General features: G+C 44.4%; 1 protein-coding gene across 1 annotated transcript; it reads left to right on the forward strand.

Moving 5' to 3' along the window:
- Positions 1-1,331: 1,331 nt before the first annotated feature.
- On the forward strand, positions 1,332-20,959 carry BFSP2 (beaded filament structural protein 2, phakinin). The gene is made up of 7 exons (XM_009707808.1): positions 1,332-1,877; positions 9,843-9,925; positions 11,881-12,037; positions 14,273-14,434; positions 19,080-19,211; positions 19,694-19,914; positions 20,710-20,959. The coding sequence occupies exons 1-7, from the start codon at positions 1,422-1,424 to the stop codon at positions 20,711-20,713; spliced, it is 1,215 nt and encodes a 404-aa protein (XP_009706110.1). The 5' UTR covers positions 1,332-1,421; the 3' UTR covers positions 20,714-20,959.
- The last annotated feature ends 2,442 nt before the right edge of the window (positions 20,960-23,401 follow it).

Raw genomic sequence — 23,401 nt, forward strand, 5'->3', positions numbered from 1 at the left:
TTTATTTGACACAGAGCAAATACACTGAAAATGTTGATTAAGAAATACTGGAGGATTCCTCTCATTTAGCCAGCACAGTTTGCTTGGTAATCTAAATGCAGAATGCTTAGAAACTAGCCAAAAATATTTGCAAAGCTTTGAGATGCTCTGCTATTCCCAGGCTTCAGGCAACCGTGAAATGGTGACCTGACTGTAGGCACTCTCGCAGTTCTCAAACTTAAAAAACAAGTAAAAGAAACTCCAGCCACCAACCCACCGAGCCAGGATTAGGCACCCGCAGAAGACAGGGATTTCTGACTGTATTCCACCTCGCCAAAGACTCACCGCCGCCCCTGTACAAACCTACGCCGCGTTAGGGCAATGCCCAACATCAGCACATTACAGGCATGCCTGCAAAGATGCGCACCGGTAATCCCACCCTGGAACAAGTCTGGCATCCTGGCTGTGAAGCATCCCTGTGTGTAGGTAGAAAAAGCCGTACCTAACATTGTATAGCGAAGGATCCCACTGTACCATGAACACGTCCGACTTACGTACCTATAAACTACCCACCTGATCACAAAGATCAGTGACATGAAAAGAGGAGAAGAGGAACCCCCCCACACCCCTGCAATAAATCTCAGGGATTGTTTTGCCCTTTTCTTTCCGTTCGCGGTTGCCTCACTTTGTCATCACGTTACGTAGGTAAAGTGAAACGGGCCCTTGTTCAGGAGACCAAGTGCAGGTGATAATGTGACGTTAAACCGACTGAGCGGGGCTAGACGTGAGGGTGCTTATTCCTCGTTAAAATCTGCTGGGTTTGGGGCAACGTGCCTTGGTCGGGTGGTGAAGCCAAAGCGCAGAGAAATCCAGAACCTGCAACGGGGCCGAGGGAGCGTTCGAGGCTCTGCAGCAGCGAAAGGCTGGCTCGGCTTGGCTCGACTTAGCCGTGGCCCTGCTGGTTCCTCCAAAGTTTGGGTTTTACTAACTTTAGGTGATGTCTTTCTGCAGGAGACTCTGTCTGGAGCAAGCACAGGTGTGAGCGGCCAATGCGTTTGTGATATATGTCTGGATACCTGTGGGTATAAGGGCAGGAAATCATCTGGGTGTCAGCCTAGAAAACACTGCTGGTATTTTAACACGTACGTTGTACTGAATCCCTGTCCCGCTGTCCCTGTAAACACCATTGTGCTTTTCATCTGCCACATTTGCAGCAGCAGCAGCAGGGAGATTTCCCCTGAAATGGGATTGCTGACCCAGCGGCCGCCCGGACAATGTGACGGGTGCTCCCGGGCAGCACAAAGCCCCCCTTCCAGAAAGCCGTCGCACAAAGCCGAAACCCTGCGCGAGCCCCAACCTGCTGGGCTCGACACATCCCTCCCGCCAGTGCGGGGCGAGGCGGCCGGGCTGAGCGTCAGCGCTCGGCGGGCTGGAGTAGCAGCATGCCCTTGCCAAGGCGCCGGTCGTCCTTCTTGGGGCAGCAGCCCTCTTCTTCCACGGCTGAGAGCTCTGGGCCACCTGGCCGTCGAGTGAGCATCGGGGGCGGAGGGAGCCTGTCGAGACCTCCTGGCGTCTACGTGGGCACCGTCCCCACCGGCGGGGGGAGCCGCTTGGGCACCCGAGTGTCCCGCAGAGCCCTGGGCATCAGCAGCGTCTTCCTCCAGGGTCTGCGCAGCTCCTCCGCCGCTGTGCCCCTGGCCCCGGGGCTGGAGAAGGGCAGAGGTCTCTCCTACGAGAGCCTGAACGGCTGCTTGGTGGAGTACATCGAGAAGGTGCGAGCTCTCGAGCAGGTCAACCAGGAACTGGAGGAGCACATCAGAGTCTACCTGGACAAGAAAGCGGCCAGCGTGAGCAGTTGGGGAGCCCTGCGGGAGAACTGGGAGGCGATTTACCATCAGGTGAGTGCCGGAGCGCTGTCGGCAGCGGGGGGGACAAGTCATTAGCAACCCTGAGCGGCAAGGGTTGATGCTGATGATGAATGCCGCCTGATTTCAAGGCGCGGTGCCCTAGACGGAAGGTTTTGAATCTATCTTCATGATAATTAGCATTATCATCTCATAGTGTGTTGTAGAAAATGCCTATTAAGCAGGAGAATTGCCTCAGGCACCCTGTGCATGGGGGTGATTGAAATGCACCCCAAGGCGCGATAGTCTTGGCTGATTAAAATGGGTGGGTTTTTTTCTTAACTTTTTTTTTCTTAGCTGTGGTTATAATGCTGAGCATCAAAATTATTGAAAGAAAACTGCTAGGACTGAATTAGTATCATTACAAGCACATTGTTGGGTTTTTTTTAAATCAGCAATTCAGATTCTTACTTTATTCCCTTGTTTGCTTAATCACATTTTCAAATGGTCTATTTATTTAAAAATAGTAATTACGTACTATGAGTGACTCCTTTCCTTTCCTTTGTGGCCACCCCACCATCCCTTACGCCCACCTTCTCCGTATGGCACAGGCTGCAGATTCTCCGGGAAAGTGTTTATTGTAGGGGTGCAAAATGGTGCTTGCATTGACCTCACAGACAAGAAACAGTTCCTTTTGCTGACCAGTAAGACCAGTAAGACTTTGCAGGCTGATGCCCTGCTTGCAGCAAACACAGGGCTCTGTCCCCTGAGGTCTCAGTGCACCTCGCAAGTCCCAGCTTCTTGACTGCCAGCCAGCGGGAGCGGACGGGACCCCAAAGAGCTGGAGCCCGGCATCCTGCACACCTCTTCCCGGCAGCGCTTGTGCGGGCGCAGAGAAGGCCATCGGTCGGTCTTCAGAAAGCCTGAAAGACGACTTTAAGTTCCCTGGGACAATGGTGTGTTTTACCTTGGGCTGGCCAGAGTTTTACTCTGGCATAGGAAAGAGGGTGCGTGTTTACAGTACGCTGCGTTTTTACGGCAAGTCTTCACCCAGAGTGCTACAAGTGTTGTCTGAACTCCGAATGTTGCTGCATAAGCTGTTGTAGAGAGATTGTGTCAGCAGAAACACGCAGTTAAGCACCGACGTTTGAAGTTGGTATCTTTTTGTATTGGTAAATGAAAGCTTTCTGAAGGGACGGGCTGCTGAAGGCAGTGGGAGCACTGAATCTGGGGGGCTTACGAAAAGCCATACCCTCGAACCTGTCGTCTCACTGAGGTAGACGGGGACTTTGATGGGAGATGGGGGGGGTTAATGCTTTGCAGCCGCCGTCCTGTGTTTTCCAGACGAGTGTCTCATTTTGCAGCTGCAGACCTCAGCTGTAAAACCTGCCGGGGCTTATGGTTAAGACCAGAAAAGTAGGACCATAGGTACTTTAGAAAAGACTGTTTGATTTTTCTTTATATGAAACTCTAACATTGTAGTGCAGATGAACCTACTCACATCAGAATTTTTCATCCAAATTGCTTTCCTTTTAACCTTTCTTTATGTTGTCATCCTGCCACCTTGCCTCTGCCTCCCTTTCTTATGAGTAAATAAGTGCAGTTCATAATGAAATCTAGCTTGAATACTGGGCTTGTCCTATAGAAAATCAGAAAAATAGAGCTATGCAGTAATAGCATTTGCAAGTATCATAGAAAATAAGAGAAAAAGATTAGCATCATCCATATCTACTTATCCATTAAAACATAATAGAGAATACATAAAGTTTTCCAAATTACTTCAATTAAAGCAATAACACAGACATCCCTTAGTGGGTTTTGACTTTCTCAGATATAATCTGCGCTGTTACGTACAATTCTGACTAATAGGTTTCTTCGCTTTTTTTATATTAAGCATCTAACCAAAAGTGAAAGTAGGACCTCATCCAGCCCACACAGTAATTAACACATTCATCCTGGAGCTAGTTGGCGAAGGTACACCAAAACTGTCACATTTATTAAAACCACGTCAAACTCAGCTGCTGCAGACAAAGTCAGTACCCTCCTGCCACGACGCATCCCAGTAGGAAAAGTGGAAGGTGTTCAGGAGCGAGGTGTAACAGAAATGAGAGGTACCTGGGAGATACATTTCTAGATGTAATTTTTGTAAATATATTTAGATTTTATGTAGATGTCCACATCCGCCTTAATGTGACATATCCTTTTTTCAGTCTCCTGCAAAATCTGAGGATTCATTTTGATTCCCAGCCATCCTGGTGCATTCAGCCAGGAGGGATGCCTGGCAGCCGTAAAATCCTTGGTGATATTTGCATGAAGCAGCTGAGAAGGTTTTGGGGTGCAAAGCCAGTTGAGCAGCCACCTGGTTTAACCCAAACGCCCAGGATAGGAACAAGAAGCAGCAAAGAAAAATACACAATTCGGGAGGGGGGGGGTGTGTGTGTCTAAACAGGAGCCCCTTCCTCTTGCCCTGCTAGTGAGAAGACAAGGATACGGCCACGTAGGACTCTCTTGGTCCCAAAATCAGAAAAGTGACGGACCCATCTCCACAGTGGGGTAGGAGAGACCCCAGCAGACTTCAGGTCCCGTTTCCCTCCTGCCCTTCCTGGGCTGCGCTCCTGCATCAATTCAAGTGATAGAAATACAAATTCATCTCATTTTACCCGGGACGTACTCCTTTTCTCCAGGCTTCGTGTCGGGCTTCTTGTGGAAAATTCTGTCTCTAATCAACTGTGTCTCTTGTGCAGAAGAGACAGTTTGTAAAGGCAATTCCTTTCCACGGAGCAGGGCAGCACCTGGGAAAAGCGGATGCTGGAAACAATCTCAGTGAGTTCACAGAGACGAGAGGGTAGCTCAGCCTCCGTGCCCGTTCAGTTACGGCTGCGTGGGAGACGCGGAGATTTCTGTTGTCTATGAGATGGCACGTAGCGCAGTTCAGATCACAGGAGGAAACTCAAAAGCAGCAGAAGGAATCAATGTCCTGGACCAATTTCATCACTACTGTGACTCCTCTGCACGTTTGGGAGCATTTCAAAGATCACCGGAGTTTTTCTACAGAGATACTTTTATTTGCACCCGGCCTTACTGTCAGCGTTTACTCAGTGTTAATACTAAGCCTGGAGAATATACAGGACTGACAGCCCGAGGCATCGCTGCATTTGGACTCGCACCGAGCAATTCATTTGCCATGGGGCCAGGAGAGCCGCTGAGTGTGAGCTGTAACACACGCCAGCGCCAACGCAGTGCGCAATCAGTGTCTGTAAGAGGGCGAAATAGCATTCTGCTACTGATCTAAGGGCACAACAGAGTCCCACAAAATGGCACAGTGCTTGGTCAACCACCAGACAGAGGATGGTAATTAATTAGGTTTCATTATGTCTTCTCAGCCACCTCCAACGGCGTAACCTGGACTACCTTCACGTACAGCTGTGGGATCAGGGGGGTGAGGTTGTCTCCTTCTGCTTAGGCAACATTATGGTTTTTACAGATCGTTTCTTTAGGAGGTATCTCCTGCTTTGAGGACCAGGCATTCTTGGATGCAGTCCTGTTTACTTATAAAATATTGGATGTATAAATGAAGTGATGTTTTCCTGGATGCAGCAACGGCAAAGGATCCATCAATCTTCCCAGCCTCTCTCCAGGTATTACCTTTCCCAAGGCGATGCAACAAAAGCCGCTCTTGCTACCTTTGTTTTCCCCCTTCGGGCTCTGAGAAGGGGTTCAGCACAGAAAGCATGACCGAAAGCGTTACGAGTTTACTGCTCAGCATCTGAGCCGCAGGCACTGGGTTGCATGCTTTTAGCCTGATTTAGCTGCAAATTAAAACGTGTTGGAGGCAACGGGCTGATAGCAACCATTACCTTCTGCACGTGGAAAGAAAGACTAGACCAGCATCTTCTGATCTTTCTCCATGCAGGCATCATTTGCTTTAACTGAAGTGAACTTAAAATCCAAATAATTGTCCATTACATGAATAATTAAAACGAGATTCATTATCACAAGCTACACCTGAGGTCACGAATTTAGCAGCATTCAGAAAGGATTTAGGCATTTGTAAAAGCAGCAAAACTATACAAAGCTATCGATAAAGCACAGCTAAGAATTTGAAAGGTGTAGTAAATCTTGCAGTGCCAAACTTGGTCAGATCTCTGTTAAAAATCAAAAGTTGCCGGCCACCAGGGGTAAGTTTTCCCCATCAGTGTCTGTATCACATCACACTTCATCAAGGCTGGAGTCTGCAAACTCCCTTGAAGCAGCTGGTTTTCCTTGTTGCCAGTCGTGACCCAGTAAATGGGCCAGTACGTTGATGCAGATTTTGATCAGATTTTTTTTTCTAAAAAGTAAAATTGCATTTTCATGTCCATAAAATTACAGTGAAATCAAAGGAAATTGTTGCTGCTTTCTAGTTAAGATGTTTTATACCACAAATATTCAGTGTTAAGAGCTGAAAAAAATCGTGCTCGAAAGGTGTGTGTGCATCACAGATCCGAGTGTTGCAAGACAATACATGACGTAAGGGAGCTATTATTAGTAATAATAGTTGCATTTTTAGAACACTTCCCATTTGGGCCGTTTAAATGCCACACGAGCATCAGTAACTTAAGCCTCCCAGAAGCCCTGAGAGGCAGGACAGCGTTGCCTTCTGCTTTACAAGCAGAGGAGGCAACGTCTGAGTGCTTGCGGCATTGCGAGCCCTCGCATTTCCAATGGACACAAAGAAGGGTGTTTCCTAAACTGCTGCATCATGCGTTTTAGTACGTGTGTCAGCAAAGCGGCTATGAATCCGTCTCACTAATGCTGTGTGCTTGCACCCAGCTGTGGATTATTAGGAGAATTAAATCAAACGAAAGAGCCACTAGATGGAAGTCTTACATCTCTTCTTCTCAAGCCTAGGAAAGGGCTTTCACAGCTCATGCAAATCAGAGAGAATTTTTCAGGAAATCTGGTTTCTACATAGAAACTACCATGTCATTATTTATCCTTCAAGTTCATGGTCGGACTTAATGTTGATTTCCAGGAGGGCTGAAAGGCTAATGCCTGCTGGCTCCCACTACAACACTCATCCCTGAAACCTTCCAAACATTAGACTTTTTCATACCATTTTTAATTACACGGCAGAGTTCAGGTTTGTGTGCAGTTTTGGAACGCCCTGGATGCTCTCACTGAACTTTTGGCATGAGCTGCCGGGCTGTGAAGAGGGAAGTCAGGTATTGACCGAGTCCTCAGGAGTATGGTACCAGCATGCTGGTAAAGACAGACATCCACTGTGGGCCAGGTAAGAAGCCACCTCAAGTGCCTCAATAAAACCACAAAATTGCTACTGAAAAGCACTTTGAAAAACCACTTTGTCTCGGTATAGAGGCAGAAATCCAGGCAGTGGCAAATCACCAGCTATTCTCTGCTTCTGCTTTCGTTGAAGCCCAAAAGCCATTTTCCACTCGATTCAGCCTCTAAACTTAGCCATTAACATACCTCTGAGTGGCACGGTGCAGATCACAGGATTTAATGGTATTTTTGCTGGTGGGATGTTCCCAATTCCCTCAAAGATGGTCATTTTCATCAGAGTTTAGGTCAGGTATTGTAATCGCGTGGGCTCACTGCTGGAGGCAAATGTGTTTGTTTTGACAGCACAGGGCAAATCACAGGGCAGCGTTTCTGCTCCCTGATTTGTGTCAGGAAAAAAACTAAAAGCTTCTGTGAAGATCCACACAGGGACGAGTAGGCAGAAGACAAAATAACTTCTGTAGGAAAAAAGAAAAAGAAAAAAAAAAAAAAAGAAGGAAAAAAAACCCCACAACCAAAAATTCAGAGCTTGGGTCAAAGAACTGCCTCTACCTCCATGCTGCTGCCATGTAAAAACTAAATGTCTTTTCTCCATCTTTCAGGAGAAACTCAGGTCTCCTGGTGCAAGGGGACCCGAGGACAGGAGAGCATCACGTCCCCAAAGTCCCGGCTCTGCCCAGCTGCTCTGAAATGCCGCAGAAGGGGTGACCCAGGGGTTAGGCCAGTGCTGGTAAAGTGGGGTTGCAAAAAGGCAGGGAGAAGGCAATAAGAGGTTGAACAATGAAAAAGAGCCAGTTTTGTGTGCAAGAGAGCACATAAAAGTGTTCTGTACGTGTGTGCTGCGCGGCGGGGCTGGCTGGTGTGCCATGAGATACCATCTCTTTGCCCACACCTCTGGCTTTCGTAACATCTCTGACTCCCGCGCATTCGCTGCACTTTCCAGTTTTCCCATGCCAAAACTGGGGCTTTTTTACTCAGTGGCAGTATTCATGGGACCTCTCCCCTCTGTCTAGACGCTATTTTCATGAAACGTGTTGGAGCTGCATGTCTCTGAGATGGCCTATCCCTCTATCGTATCGGTTGGAATTGGCCAAGAAATCTCAGTTATTAAAGAAAAATTGGCCGCCCATGCAATGGCATGAGCTCTGTTTCCTTTTGAAGCCAGGCCCGGAGCTGGAGCTGGCGGGAACGGAGCTCCAGCCCCAGGCTTCCAGCCACAGCCACCTTCCCTTTTTGTTCCTAACAGTACGTGAGACGTAAGCAAACCACTTTTTTTCACACTTGTGCCTCCTCAGATTTAAAAGACATAGAGTGCTTTTAACTTCATGATCCATTATTGACTTCTCAATGTGGGGAATGTGTTATTCCTCCAGATCTCTCCTTATCAGATGCCTTCGCATATTTTGTATTTGTTTGTCCAAGCATTTGTAAGATATTTGGAGCAGTAGGCCACTTTTCATGAGGGTGAATGTTAATTACCACGTAGAAATGCTTCAGCCTTGCATGTCCACCTCCACCCTGTCACCAAGCAGCCGGCCAAAGAGCAGGTAGGACCATACTAAGGCAACGATCCCACTTGCGGTACTTGAGATAACTTGTCTGGATGCAGCCTTGACATCTCCACGTTGTACGGCCTGTTTCACCTCGGGGGAGCAGAATGCTTCGGGGGATTTGCAATCTCATTTAGTTGCAGACCTAATTATCTAAAGAAAGATTTCTGCTTCAAGAACTCTCCTGGCCTGCTTAAAAAGCTGCTCTTATTCATGTGGTGGTTTAGTTTCAACTGCAGATCTCCATGGGTATCTTCTTAAAAAGACCAAAGAGATGATCAGTTTAGCTCCTCCAGAGCGCCGGGCAGGGACCATGGCATGGCTGGAGCCCCCAGATAGCTATTTGCGGAGGTGTTCGCTCTAAGCCTGGTACCGAATTCAGCATGTCTTTGGTCACCTCCATAGCTCAGTGCACGCGTGACTCCAGGGCAGGCAGTGGTCTTTTTTACCTTTTTATCATTTTATATAACCTTCTCAAATCACAACAAGCTGCTATGTCACAAGCCTTTCAGATTTGCTCACCCATCCTCGTGGGCATTAAAGATACACCCCAGAGCCATAGCAATGATGCCACAGTCTTATTTGCACAATCTTTCCAAAGCATTTCACGTTCCATGTAATAATCTTTGAAGACTGCCTGCTTCTCAGGTCTCCTGTCTATTGCAAGAGCTTGCAGGATCCCATCAGAGAAGAAAAACGACACTCTGGGAGCTGAGGACGGCTCGCAGGCGGCATGAGCAACAAGTATTCCGTGGCTCGCTGAAGAGGATGACGCTGAAGAGGACTGCTGATATGGGAAGTAGAATAGGAACTGCATAAGTGCTACTTAAACTATATCTAGAAAATTTAAGTGGGACTTAAATGATGAACATACCTTGCACACAGTAATGAATTTTGCCCCTTGCGACCAGCTGACGATCAGAATAAATGTGTTTCCACAAGAAGACGAATGCTTAGGAACAATGAACAGTTTGATGACAAACTACAGCCTGTTTGCAGAGGATTTGTGAATTTATATGTACAAAATTAATTGATTCATTTATCTGGAATGAGTCACTTGAACATCCCTAGGCTAAAAAAAATCTTTTCAGAATCAAAGCTATCCATCTGCTTAAGATACACGTACAGTGCGTGTAGCTAACGTGCTGAAGGTCTTCATTGCTTGAGCTCTGTTGTCTCTTCCTTCTAGGTGGGCGAAGCAGTCCTTGAAAATGCTCGTCTTATGCTGCACACCGAGAACATTCAAGCCTGTGCTGAAGATTTCAAAGACCGGTAGGCTTGTGGTGGCATCTGGCTGGCCACTTTCTTTGAAACTTTGCCTTGGCAAACCCTTACTATATAGGGGAGTAATGCTTAGTGAGTAGAATGGGCTCGTTCTTTTAAGTTGAATATTCAACCAACTGTCTTGGGAGAGGTCTTGTAACAGCAAAATGATTATGCTGCTAAAATTATTTTGGAAGATTTTGAAGGTTTATAGTAACAAAAATGTGCACTAGCAAAATTACTTAAGTAAGTAATTACTTAAAACCACTTTGATATACAGTAGTTGATCTCTTACTGAGAGATCAGTATTCGTTCACATTTGGGTTGACATTTTATAAAGGCAAACTTCCATGTGATTGTTAGTTTTAATTTTCAGTACCACACAAGTGGTTTTGGAAGTAACAATCATTCTGCTGCAGCGGCTGAAAGGCAAAAACTGCACCACTACAAACATCAGCGTGGAACTGTTAGATAAGAAAACAGAGATGGGCTGCACCGATTTTCCTTGTCTTTACTGAGAGAAATGAATAGTAAAAGAAGATCTTAAATACTGGCAAACCACTTTTTTAATGTCTTTCTGTTTGCAAAGCCTAACGTTCATGTACATGAGTGCATGAAGCTCTTTAAATTTTACTTGGGGGACATGATCCTTCTAGCGTTTACCCGTAATGGCCTCGTTCATTTACAAATAGCTTTTTGCATGATCTGACAGACGAACTGTATTGCAAACTCATTGATTTTTATTTCCTATGATTTTTATCATCCCTTAAATGTCTGTCTCTCCCTCTCTGGTATTATTTTATTTAATCATATCAAAAAGTGTGTTAATCATGTTTTTAGGTTTGCCTTGTATTTCAGAAAGGTACAGCTCTGAGATACTCATTTTATGGCTTTACATCCAGCAAGCTACACTCATATTTTAAGGAGTTTTTAAAAAACATTTTTTAAAAATGTCAGCTGACTTGGACAAGCAGTCTACGTAACAAAAACAATGTCAATCAATCCACTGCATAGGAAAAGCTCCTAATTCTCACTGGGATCAGCTGCCACTTTCCCAAGCTGTTGAACTCCCAGCAATGAAGGTGGCTCTCAAGGGGCAGAGTGCAGGACTTGTTTATGAAGTTGGCTCCCGTCTAACCTGCCAACCCCCCTGTCGAACCTCCCTGGCCACCAGGTCCCCAGGCTGGATGGGTTTGACACAAAAGCCTCCTACCCAAGGAGATTTGCCATGCAACCCAGCCACATTTTCAATGCAAAACCTAAAATGAAAAGGTAGGAATGAAAGCGATGCAGCAAGCAGTGCTGTAGAATAGCAACTGCCTGCCACAATTTCCCCTACCATTGCAGCCACGGTTTAGAATGAGCAGTTTGCTTTAACAGCAATTCTAGTTGACAAACCAAGCACTCAAATTTCCTCTTTATTTTGACACTACTGGGATTTGGTCTTAAGGATGGGTTGGGACCCTGGAACGTAGACCAGACTTCCAACAGCATGTCCATTAGTAAAAGTAATGCTTGATGCACATGTGTTTTCTTTCACCATGGCTCTGAAAAGTTTTTATGTAGACGGATGAGCAGTTATTCTCATTTTACAGCCAAGCAAACAGAGAAAAAGCCACCCATAGCCATACTGTATATAAATACCAGATCCAGCCAGAGACCACGTGCCTCTCCATGCTTATTTGGGAATCCTGTCAGGCTGATAACCACCGTAGCGCAGACAGCTAACTTGGCCTGTTTTATTGCACTCTGAGATAATGACAGGGTACTTCAGGCAGTTAAATTCAAGTATAGGGAGACAAGGTGAGAGCAAAGTGTATCTTCTGTGTTTCTGTGCCTCTGCCTGGGACACAGGAGCTAATAAGCACAAATGGTGTCATTTGAAAAAAAACAAACCACATTTTTTTCTTGCTGAGCTGTGCTGTATTAAGGTTTGGGTTGTTCGGGTTTTTTTTTCTCTGCAGGTACGAAAATGAGCAGCCATTCAGAAAGGCAGTGGAAGATGAAATTAATTCCCTATATAAAGTGATTGATGATGCTAATTTAACTAAAATGGATCTGGAGAGTCAGATAGAGAGCATGAAAGAAGAACTAACTTTGCTGTCAAAGAATCATGAAGAAGTAAGTCCGGACTTGGGACACTGCAAAGCCAATGTGTGCCTGTTTCATCCAGTTGGTATCATACCTCTAGTGCAAAGCAAGCACCAAAAAACTCTGCCTGCCATGGGGATGGGGGGATTCTCCTGAAACCTGCTCTTATTCCTCTCCTCTCTGTTAACTTAAAGCACTAACCTCTGAGGCATGATCAAATTACTTACATTTAAGTTTTAACTCTTTCTCGTCTGATAAATATGACATGGAAGAGATGTCATCACTTCATTTCTTGCTAGATACCACATAATGGTCACAGGGTTGCACAGTCACGTATGTGGACATCTCACCAGTGAGGTCTGCTTCTAAGCCAGAGATGTAAAGAGAAAACACCTGCGCAGGGAACAAGCTCTGGTCCTGCTGCACTAACCCTGAGCATTAACCAAGTTCTTCTGAAAATATCCTGCTTGGCTTAGCAAGCCGCTTGGTTCCTAAAACCGAGTCTCTCCTGAGCGACACACCACTGAAGCAAGTCACAGGGACAGGCAGCTAGAAGGCAAGCTCATTATTGCCCAATTTTGCAATACTTTCCCACTTACTCATTACATTCACCAGCACTATTTGCATGAAAGTGGTTTATTCCCCTCAGCAGGGGTTTCAGGACTGGACATCTTTACTGATGGGGGCTCAAATGTGGAGCTACTACTAAACCCACATAAAGGACAGCAAGCAACTGTGCTAATGCCTCAGAAGTAAAAGAGCGCTTGAATTGAGAAGGCTCACGGAAGCAAGGCACTGTCCTACCTTACATTTCTGACAGGTTACATCTCCAACCACAAGATTGCAGCAACACTGGCACGCAAACGGAGACTTGGCTTGCCACAATGAGGTTGCTTCATCCTCTCCCTACTTCCATGAGTCTAATCCCAAGGCTGGCATTTTGCAAAAAATAAGCAGTGGCTTCATCACCACTGCACGGCATGAGAAAGATGGAAGTTGTTTAGACGAGGGAAAACAGAAAAATGATAGCAATACACAAGATCCCCTTTAAACCTCTGTGTATTGCAATGATTGCTGTGAAACCAGAAAAGCTGGCATTGATGCTGTTCTCTGCCCATATATATGGCATAACGAGAACACCACCTCTGCAACAGCTCCTCTCGCTCTGCATTTAGCCAGCAAGCAGCCCTTGCAGGGTGGAAGGATGCTCTTTTCTTCACCCACTGGCAGTATGTGAGCATTCGCAGAACCACCTCAGCACAGATCTGGTTTTCCCATGGCAGCAGCACCAGGGGAAGCTGCTCAAGAGAAGTCACAGAATAAAGGCTGGAAGCAAGTATTGCAGTTAATCCAGCTGAGCTCTGGCACAAAGTCCCAAGGACTTTCCCAAACTAATATAATATCTGTATAAAAAAATGTAATTCCCAGATGCTTTTACACTACTTTTTTTGCTTATGCCAATAGCACGTGCAAACAGAGTGATGTAAAAGGATTATGATGCCGGACAGTTCAGATATACATGTGCAAATCTCATTTATTCTTGTGTTCCTGAACACGATGTACAACTGATGTGCCACCTTTAAGCGTGCAGTTGTAGACACACTAGTTCTCTACTGCTTACATGGTTTTGGAGCACTTATATGTAAAGAAGGAACAGAATGCTGTGATGGAGAAGGAGAGTGCTCTTCATCTAACATGCACATGCATAAAAGCACAGGTGGCTCACACAAGCTGCGAGGTTGTAGAGCTCCTGCTGTTTTGCACAACTTGTTGTATCTCCCCGTAGTGTTTACGTCATTGTGTGGGACAGCAGAGAGGGAAGAGGAGGGTTTGATTTGCTGTAAGCTGTTAGTTCCTTGACCCAAAGTCCACATTGCCGCTTTACCGGCAATATAGTTGTGGTGGGTTTGTGTCCCAGGCGTGCAGCGTGCCTGTGTCAAGCTCTGACTGCTGACGAAGCTTGTCTCTGTGAGAGGGCTGCTCCAGGCAGTGCCTTGGTGCAGGGCTTCAGTCTCCTTCCACCAAGGGGGAAACCACTTCCAGTACCCCAGTTCTGCAGCAAGACTCCCCCTGCAGAAGCAAGGCAAATCCACATCTGAAAAAGAAGCCCTCCAGTGCACTAAATCATCAATGTAGAGACACCTTTTGGGACCAAATTTAGTTACTCTCTCTGTTTGTGGCACCAAAAGAGCTCTTCCTCGAACCTCTCTGAAGCTACCATTCAAAAAGGTTCACCTTCTTTTATGTCTGTTATTTTTGTTCAAGGATGTGAAGGTATTATACAAGCAGCTTGCTGGATCTCAGCTGGAAGAACTTGATGTTCCCCTGGGAAGTGGCCTGGATGACATACTGGAAAAAATCAGAATTCACTGGGAGAGAGACATTGAAAAGAATCGTGCCGAGACAGGTGCCTTGCTCCGTACTAAGGTAAGCAGTCCGTAACCCACTCCAGCTTTACAGGATTTGAAGCAAACACAAAATCTCTCTGCAGTAACTTTGAGAGTTGGGTGTTTGGTTTTTTTCTTGAAACAAAAAAGATGGTAAAAATCTAAAGTATTTTGGTCCAAGTCCGTGGGAAAATACAGTCATAAATATCGGTGGCTTTCTTGGGATACACACAGCGGTGGAAATGGTGATACCACAGGTATCTGTGGGAGCCTTCTAAGGGTTCTGAAATGTTCGCTAAGAAAAACAAACTTAATCAGTTGATACCTCCTGTGTAGGACAAGCCACAGTTGTTACCCTTCTTACTAGGGCCGTTCCTCCACTGAAGAATTTACAGGGGTCTGTAAATCAAAAGGGCAAAACACATTGCTCTATGCTAATTATACAGCTACAGACTCCTTGTGGGTTTCTCCTTGATATTGTTGCCTTTGGCAGCAGTGGGAAAACTGGAGGTTAACTTAGAAATGAAAAGTGATGATAGCAGCCATTCCCTTTAAAAGTCCTCTCCTCTCCTGACGCTGAGTCTGAAACAGCGTTTTAATGCGGCTTTTTCTCTGTCATGAAGGATCACTCATTTTCGAAAGTGGCTGGCTGAAGTATTTTTGCAGAGCTGAAGCACTAAGTTCAGTGGACAATCCCATATGTTAGTAGCCATCTCATTCTGAGTTGGCTATTACAGCAGACATGGCACAGCAAATCATAACTACAGCTGTGCTATAGAAACATTTATCAAAAACATCGCCTCCCCCCCCCCGGCCCCATTCCATGGTACAGAGGTGCCATGAGAGGAGTAGGGGGTAGTCAAGGCAAACAACAAGAAAAAAAAAGCAAGAAATATGTTCAAGCTCTGAGTAAGTGTTTGTTTTCAAAATAAGAAGAAAAATCCTGTGACAGCAAAGGTGCTAGGGAATGTACAAGAAACCAACCAGAGGAGTTTATCCCAGAGGTGTCATCAAGTTTGTGAGCGTGCCAGACTGTTACTAAGCAAAGTTTTCATACGGTTAGTCTGCAGGGGCCTGATTTTCAGCTCGTACAGCCCAAAGGAAGTTGGTGACACAGTAAGAAACGACATGAGCTCGGAGAGTGCCTCCATACGAAGTGTACGCAGCCCTCAAGAGCCAGAGCATCCTCAGCCGCCTCCCAAGTTTTTCCCAGAAAATCTGTTCCAGGCCCACTGCCAGATTTCAGCAAAAGGAGCGTTACTGTTATGGCACCAAATTCTGCCGTTTCTCCACTTCCCTGTCCTGCTTGTTCTGCCTCCTCCTGTGCAAACACGCCCTCACAACTTCTTTCTTCCTATTTCTTTCATACCTTCAATATCTGGTCTTTCAGCTGCTCAGGGATATTATTTGGGGAGAAAACTGCCAGCTCATACTAGACTGATCACTGGATCCCAGTATCATGTCTTTGATACCTAACCCATACCTACTCGGCTATCTTAGTCTAAGCTCTTACTAGTTTAAGTTGTTCCTGTTTTGGTTTGGTTTTTTTTTTAACAGGAGGAAGAACCAGAATATCACAGATTTCTGGAAAGATCAGTTCCAGTCCTGAGCAGGTTCTGACATTTTAGTGGGTTTTGTCCCCACATATACCTCTTATTAAACCCAGATGATGCAGTTTTGTATCTCATACCTCACACAGTGATCTATTTAAATTATTACTGTTTATACAGATAAAAGAGTTCAGCTTTTTTCAACTAAGCTTGCGGACTTAATGTCATCTTATGAGGCTAAGTTGCACCGTTTGGTTATCCACACTGAAAAATCTGCCCTCACTCTTCAGCCACATCAGAGAGACAGCAGTTCCCTCCTCTCCTTTGCTCTTCATTACTTAGTTTCTTCAAGCTCTCTCTGTGAGCTTTTCCTTGGTCCCTAATATTTTAATTTCCTTTCTCTGCACCCACCCTTTGGCATAGCTGTGACCAAGGTATTTCAAATGACGTCCTAGCAGTGACCTAGACATCAGGGCAGTATTTTTGTTATTTTCTGACTAATTCCCTTGCCTTATTTGCTTTGTCTTCTGGCTAGACTTGCAGTCTTGGCTAGGTTTTTCATGGGTCTTCAGGCACCAAAACATATCAATTTACATTCGTACCTAACAGGGTTTCACACGGGACATTTTTTAGGTGAGTTAAGTAACCTCAAAACTGGAGTCCATTGGTTTGACCTCTGCACTTTTTTGTCCATAATGCTCAAAACCTTTCCCTGACTTGACACAAGTGATTTAAACCCTTGTAAGGCAGGCAAGCTGTTTAATATTTTCTCCTGAAAAATGCTTTACTTAATGATCTGGTGCTGTCCACTCATGTAGTTTGATTCCACACATCCACCCCTGCTCATTGCTGATCTCTATTGTTTTCTGCCATCCATCAGTCCTTCCAGTTCATGATTCATCCCCGAGGCAGTAAACCTTGAGGCATCAGCCTCTTTAGCTTCTGTCATAATGGAACTAGACCTTAATTCTCCTCTTCATGTCCCATCTCTTGACCCATGGCAATGCTCTGCCCTGAGCACACGATCACACGGCTTCCTCTGTCGTCTCCTACGCTAGATCTTGTAAAAGGTTTTGAAAAATCTTGTGACTTAGGTCAATTGTTTCTCCCTTCTTTGCTACTTTGCTAACATGTTCCCAGAACTCTTAGGAGCTTATCAAAGTCACTTTCCTTCTGTAGATATCATGCTGATCAGGCCCTGGATGATGGTGTTCCATCACTAATCATCTCTTAATTATCTTGATTCCATGAAAAACAGACCAATGAGAGATTCTGCACTCTTGCACAGTGCCTGGTTCAGAGCTGTACAGATGTGCTTGAAATCCACACATTCCGAGGAAACTCAAAGCACCAAAATGATAAAGATTTAGGAGGATGATTTCATCCTCTTCCCCCCATTAATCCAGTTGTTCAGGTATAGTCTTTCCCTTGTGGAGCATCTCAGGCATAGGAAGAGCAGAGCCTCAGAAAACATGAATTGCCTAGCGAAGAGGGCACAAGGACTACGTCTGCACTTCCCTACAGAAGGAACCCCAAAGCGGAGGCCTCATGTCATGCCCAGCAGCACCCTCCCCATGGACCCTTGGGGTGACTCAGCTGGCAATCCTGTGAGGATGGGGAAAGCTTGTGTGTACCAAAAGCTTTAGAGCTCGTTCAGTCTGTGCTTACTTGCTGTGTCCTCCTCAGTAATTTAGGGCCTGATGTGGCCACCTCCATCTACTCCATCTGCCTGGTCTATCATTCACATCACTAACATCAGGTAGCCGTGACAGCTTAGGGTAACTCCTGCAGGAGTTTCAGCATCACCTGTGGTCAGGGCAAGTTGGATTTAGAGGTAGCATTTGGGCCACCAGCAGGGTAAATGTGAATGAGAGATGCCAGGCTTCCGGTAATGGGTGTAGGCTACAAATATAGGTGCAAAGGCACCTTCCCTGCCCTATGTATCTCTTTAAAAAGAGGCATTTATAGTCTTCGTACCAGAATAACATGCAGACTATGCTCTCAACACAACTTAGGAGACACAAATTACTCCAGAGTGGCAGGTCCACGATCACCAGAACTAGTGAGGTGGGATTATGTCTCTCTGAAGCGCAAGCCCCTATAAAGTATTTCTGGAAAATACAGGCTCTGCACAATTTGCTGGAAAGGACAGTTTTTGTGTTTGGATTGAAGTTCAGCCCTTTGCAACACAGGTTCATAAATCCTAAATTCAGTTTGGGACTTAACTGGTACTTAAATGACCTTTTGCACCAGAGATGATTTCATTTACAATGACCAAGGTGTGGGGTTCACATGATGGTACCAAAAAAAAATTATAGAAATGGTTGCTGGTGCATAGTCCCAGACTTTTAAAAAATTTGATCTAACTTCTGAAATAAAAGAATGCATAATCAGAAAAGCAGGACAGAGTCAAGATGAATTTTCAAAGTGGAGTGGAAGTATTTTGCATAGTTTAACTTTAGCATCAACCAGAAGAAATGTAGGTCTTGACTGAAGAATTGTATTTGCTAGAGAGCCCATAGCTCTTGACTGAAAACCTTGATCTCAGTCCTCATTAAAAAGTACAGAAATTTTATTTTTACTAAGGTACCTTCTCCTTCGCCTATTTTCAAGGAGCCTGAACTAAACCCATATAAAAACCCACAAGCAACAAGAGCATGAAATTGCATAGTAGTATCTTAATTCAATTAACAGAAATTACTTTTCTGACCTCCGTCAGATGACTTGCTCTCTGACTCATAGAATCCTATGGGAAAAATCAAGGTGTGAATCCAATAGACTAAGTGAAAACACTTAACTTTAAAAAACCATTATAGTATAGCTACAAAAGGAAGAATTACAGCAACTTTTTCTTTTTATAGGTCATTTTAAGCATAGTAGTATGAATGCTGAAGAGCTTTTGTTGACATAGATAAAATATCTACACTTACACTTAAGCCGTTTTACAGTAAATGCATGGAAAATACGATAATTTTGACACTAAGAAGTATCCGGAATTGTTCAACCGAGGGATTTAATATACAAGAACCAAACATAATTGCCACAAACTGTGAAAATATAACTGTCAGTTTGTTATGTAAGGAAACTAAACCATAGTTTGGGAAAGCTGTGACGACAGTCACAATCTTTTACCAGCAACAGGCTGAAACGACGGCTGCTGTGCGAACCCACGAGGAAGAGCTGGTGGAGGGCCTCAGAACCGAGTTCCATGAAACCGCCTGCAAAATACAAAGCTTGCAAGCTGAAACTGAATCTTTGAGAACCTTGGTAAGTAATGTTGGGTTTTCAATGGGTATATTCTGTGCGAATTCAACATGCCTTCTGAGGAAAACAGTCCCATCTTGGGATGCAGACTTAAGAATAAATCCCATTTTCCAGCAGATACCATTTCCAGAGATGCCAGACATTTCTGGGCTCTTCTTGATTGACGTGGTGCACTAAGTGTACCACATTTGACAACTAGGTCCCTATTTTCAATCTTCAGTGTCTTCATACTAACAATAATTTCACCGAGATCGCTGGGTGGGTAGTACTTGACGGTCTGAAGAATATCTGCACCTTGTAACCAAAGTAGTTCAACCTTTGTGATGATAATACACATTTCTCAAAGTATTTAAAGAGAGGAATTCTCAAAATATTAAATCTTCACTTAAGCGTATTCAGTAGAGATATTGGCCAAACCTGAATAAAAATCACTATGAAGTATATGAAAAGTGACTGTTTTAATGTCTGCTGTCGTGCCCTTACAGAAGAGGGGTCTGGAGAACTCTTTATACGATGCCAAGCACTGGCACGACATCGAACTGCAGAACCTGGGCTCTGTCATTTCTAAGCTGGAGGCAGAGATGGGAGAAATCAAAGTAGAAACTGAGCAGCAGCAGCGGGATCGTGAAAATCTGCTGACCAGCAAACAACAGCTGGAGAAAGACATTGCTGCGTATCACTGCCTCCTGGATGGAGAACAAAGCAGGTACCTGTCCTTAGAAGCAAGCGTGCCACAAGGATGGAGAACAGGTGCTCCCTGGGAAGGGGCTGTGAGGCTGCTGGAAGCAGGAGGACTGGGGTGGTTCTCATGTTTCATAAGGCCGAGCGGTAGATGGTGAGGTTTGGAGATGCTGCCAAAGGGGAAGAACACCCCAAATCCAGTTGTGCAGAGATTCCTGATGTATCGGAGATAGGTGGTTTCTAGCACTGCTGCAGAAGGACAAGGTTTAGGAATACGCTAGTAGGTCTTCCCTGAAGATTTGAGATGTGAGATTAAAAAGCTACTACAGCATCTGGGGGCTACATTAGCGGCTGCAAAGCAGCTGTGTTGTTGTTTCTTGCCTTGGGTACATTATGCCTTCCCTCCTCCTCTCACTATACAGTCCAAATATTAAAGCTGGGATCCCGCTCCCTTTCTAAGCACACAAGCTCCCCCCAAAGTCCGAGGACAGAATCTGGCACACAGACTGTACCTTTTGTGAAGAAACATAATTCAGACTCTTAAAATGTGTCCTCTGGGAATAACTGTAAACCCCTTTACAGTGGTTGGGTTGCTTGGTTGGGCTTTTTTAAGATCTTCAATCACCATTTGTGCTGGAACATCTGAGGATCTGATCCACAATTTTGACTTGCTCTTCTGCTCAGGTCAGGGAGAAATTTTTTGATAATCAGGTCCTGCAAAAAAAATGAGATTTCACCAGCTGAACTGAGGATAGTACTTGGTTCAGCAATTTTCCTATTTGTAGTAGTGACCAATTTTTATTTTTTTTTTTACTTTCAGCTGATTATGAAACTCCCAGCCCACAGAAGACCATTGCCATTAAAGTAAAAGAAGATGTCACTGCCAGTTATGTTCGTGGAAGCTAAAAACCCATCAAAGCAGCCTGCTTTATTCAGTTTGATTCAACAATCGAAGTAGGTTGTAGCTTGAACAACTTTATTAGACCCTCCTCATGTAATTGCTTTGCTTACAGATTTCAATTTACTCATGTGGTTAAAATTATAATAAAAATAAAGAATATCATGTTTTTCGTTTGACTTTTTTTTTCCTTCCAGTATTTTTCATGATAGCTGAAGGGGGTGGGATTAAGAACCTAGGCCCTCCACTTTTCAGCAAGTAAACTCTTTTTTTTTGGTAGTACGAATATATCAAGACTGAACTACCCCTTCACTGCGCGCACAGCATCCACGTGGAACTGGCGAGCGCTCTGTCGTGTCACAAGACCATCACCTCACTAGTGTGAAATCTAATTCAAATAATGCTGAAGCAGTTACAGCGTGCTATTTACTCGACACGATCAATTTTGCAACACGTAAGCCAGCATAGGCACTACTGCGAGCATCCCAGCAGTACTTAAATAAACACATTTTAACTCTAGACTAAACTTCTGGAAAAGCTGAAGGTGCAGAAAAGCAACAACAGTTCTGTGTGCAGTCCAGGTCACAGCCTTTTACTGTATACTGAAAGCCCTAGCCAGGGTGTCCGTTTGTGATACTTTTTGATATATTGATATACTTTGATATTTGTTTTTTATATTTCTTGATATCAATATCCCTTAAGGCAGGATGGCCGAACGTCTTTTGAACAGGCACTGCCCAGCATCAACGTGTGGGTGACCCTAAATAGCTGCTTTTATTTTCACGGCATCATGATGAAAGAGATCTGCCATCTTTCACTTCTGACTTTCTTTTATATTTTAAATACAGATATCCTCATTGTATTGCATTTGCAGTATAGTCATATAAAGTGCCAAGGTAGATTCTGCATTTTTAGAGAAATGTAATGAACCTTGGCCCCCATCACACAAAATCTCAGGTAGATGGCTGGCTTTCCTTCACAGGTCCCTGCAGAGGAACCATACGTGGTAGTGTTGGATTAGGACTTTACAATATCGACGGTTACAGAGTGACAACATATATTAGAGAACATATCGCCATACAGCATATATGAGAGGTAGTCTGTAGATATTTTGATCTTTAATTGAAACATAGGATGACAATGCTATTTAGTTTTTAATGACTGATAAAATCAAATACACTCCAAATCCGCTATACTTGATCTACCAGTGAATAACAGGAATCAGCACACAAGCGTTGTCACACTTTTCCTTGCACATTTCCACAAACATGGAAAAATCCTTTCTGATACAGTTACTTGACAAACAATTCCTCATTTAATCTCTGCAAAAAGGCCATTTTTTATTTTGATTCAAGATTTTGATCAAAAAACTACTGGATTAAGAGATTACCCAACAACAACCAACAAAGGCAGGCAGATTCCCTTTTTTTCCCCTCACAGAACGTAGGCTCCTCAGAGCAGCGATAATGCCTTCTTACGTATCTGTGCAGGACTTACCAAGCCGAGACTCCATCAAGAATAGTGATGATGAGAGAAAATATATGCCATCAGTGGTACAAGAGATGAGATGGCACGGACCCTCAGGTTGTTGTTAACGGGATGCTGTCTAGAAATGGTCACTTTTTGACATGAGTGAAACATAACCTCCCCCTCATTCTTGACACACAAGAGACAGCAGTTTCTCTATGATTTGAGAAAGATGAGGGAACTTAGAAATGATTTGTGTATTTCTTCATAGCGGCCCTGATAGGTTATATCAGGTTTTCTTTCTGTCTCATGTGTGCTGTAATTATAGACAGCAGCTTCTACAAATAATCAAATGAATCCTATAGCATAAAGTATACAATCTGGCATCGGATCTCTCTGCTATTTTCTAGTGATGCTTCAGGTATGAAAAGACACTGCTGGCTATCCCACTGTGAAACTGTTCTTTAAAATGTTACTGACAGAGATAAACCTGGTGAAATTATGAGTCTAGAACCATATCATGATGTGAGAGGAAGGATTTTTTAAAGTTTCTTATAGGCCATTCCAAGTACTTGTTCCAACAAAACTCGGACCGTAGGTTCAAATGATCCAGCATATTTCATAAAAATTAAATTAGATTCCTACTGAGTTGTTACTCATTGGAATGGAAATAGTTTCTTGCAAAACCATGAAGGTATTCCTGTATGGGGAATTGGTTGGAAAAGGAGGAAGCATCTAAGCATAAATAATGAATTTCCAGCAGCTTTTCTCTCTATCCTTAGCAAAGACCAAAGGCCGCTGAAAAGATCATTTTTGTGAATAGTTCGTCAGAAGTCAGATGTAGCACATCTGGCCCTTCTAAAACAGAGTGCTTTCATATTAAGTGTGAAGACTCTTGTGAAGAAATCTCTCTCTACTTTTGCGCAGGTTGCTGCCAGCTACCTAGCTACACAGCCCCTCCAGCACGCCTTGCCAGCCCGCATGCTATCTAAGCATTAAGAGTCTTCACCATGCGGGATGGGAAACGGAACATGAGAGGCCAAAGGCTTTCACAACTATTTGTCAGTGCTAAGGTTGATAACCTGATTTATCTTTATATTTATCCCCTAGTCTAGCAGTCGCTATATTAAATACATGAGAACATGTT

The sequence above is a fragment of the Cariama cristata genome, unplaced genomic scaffold (genome assembly GCF_000690535.1).
Source record: "Cariama cristata isolate BGI_N322 unplaced genomic scaffold, ASM69053v1 scaffold4399, whole genome shotgun sequence".
Lineage (NCBI taxonomy): Eukaryota > Metazoa > Chordata > Aves > Cariamiformes > Cariamidae > Cariama > Cariama cristata.

Coding starts and splice junctions, on each gene's coding strand:
- BFSP2 (XM_009707808.1), top strand. CDS start 1,422: ATGCCCTTGCCAAGGCGCCGGTCGTCCTTCTTGGGGCAGCAGCCCTCT. Junction 12,038..14,272: donor TGTCAAAGAATCATGAAGAA/GTAAGTCCGGAC, acceptor TTTTTGTTCAAG/GATGTGAAGGTATTATACAA. Junction 19,212..19,693: donor CTGAATCTTTGAGAACCTTG/GTAAGTAATGTT, acceptor GTGCCCTTACAG/AAGAGGGGTCTGGAGAACTC.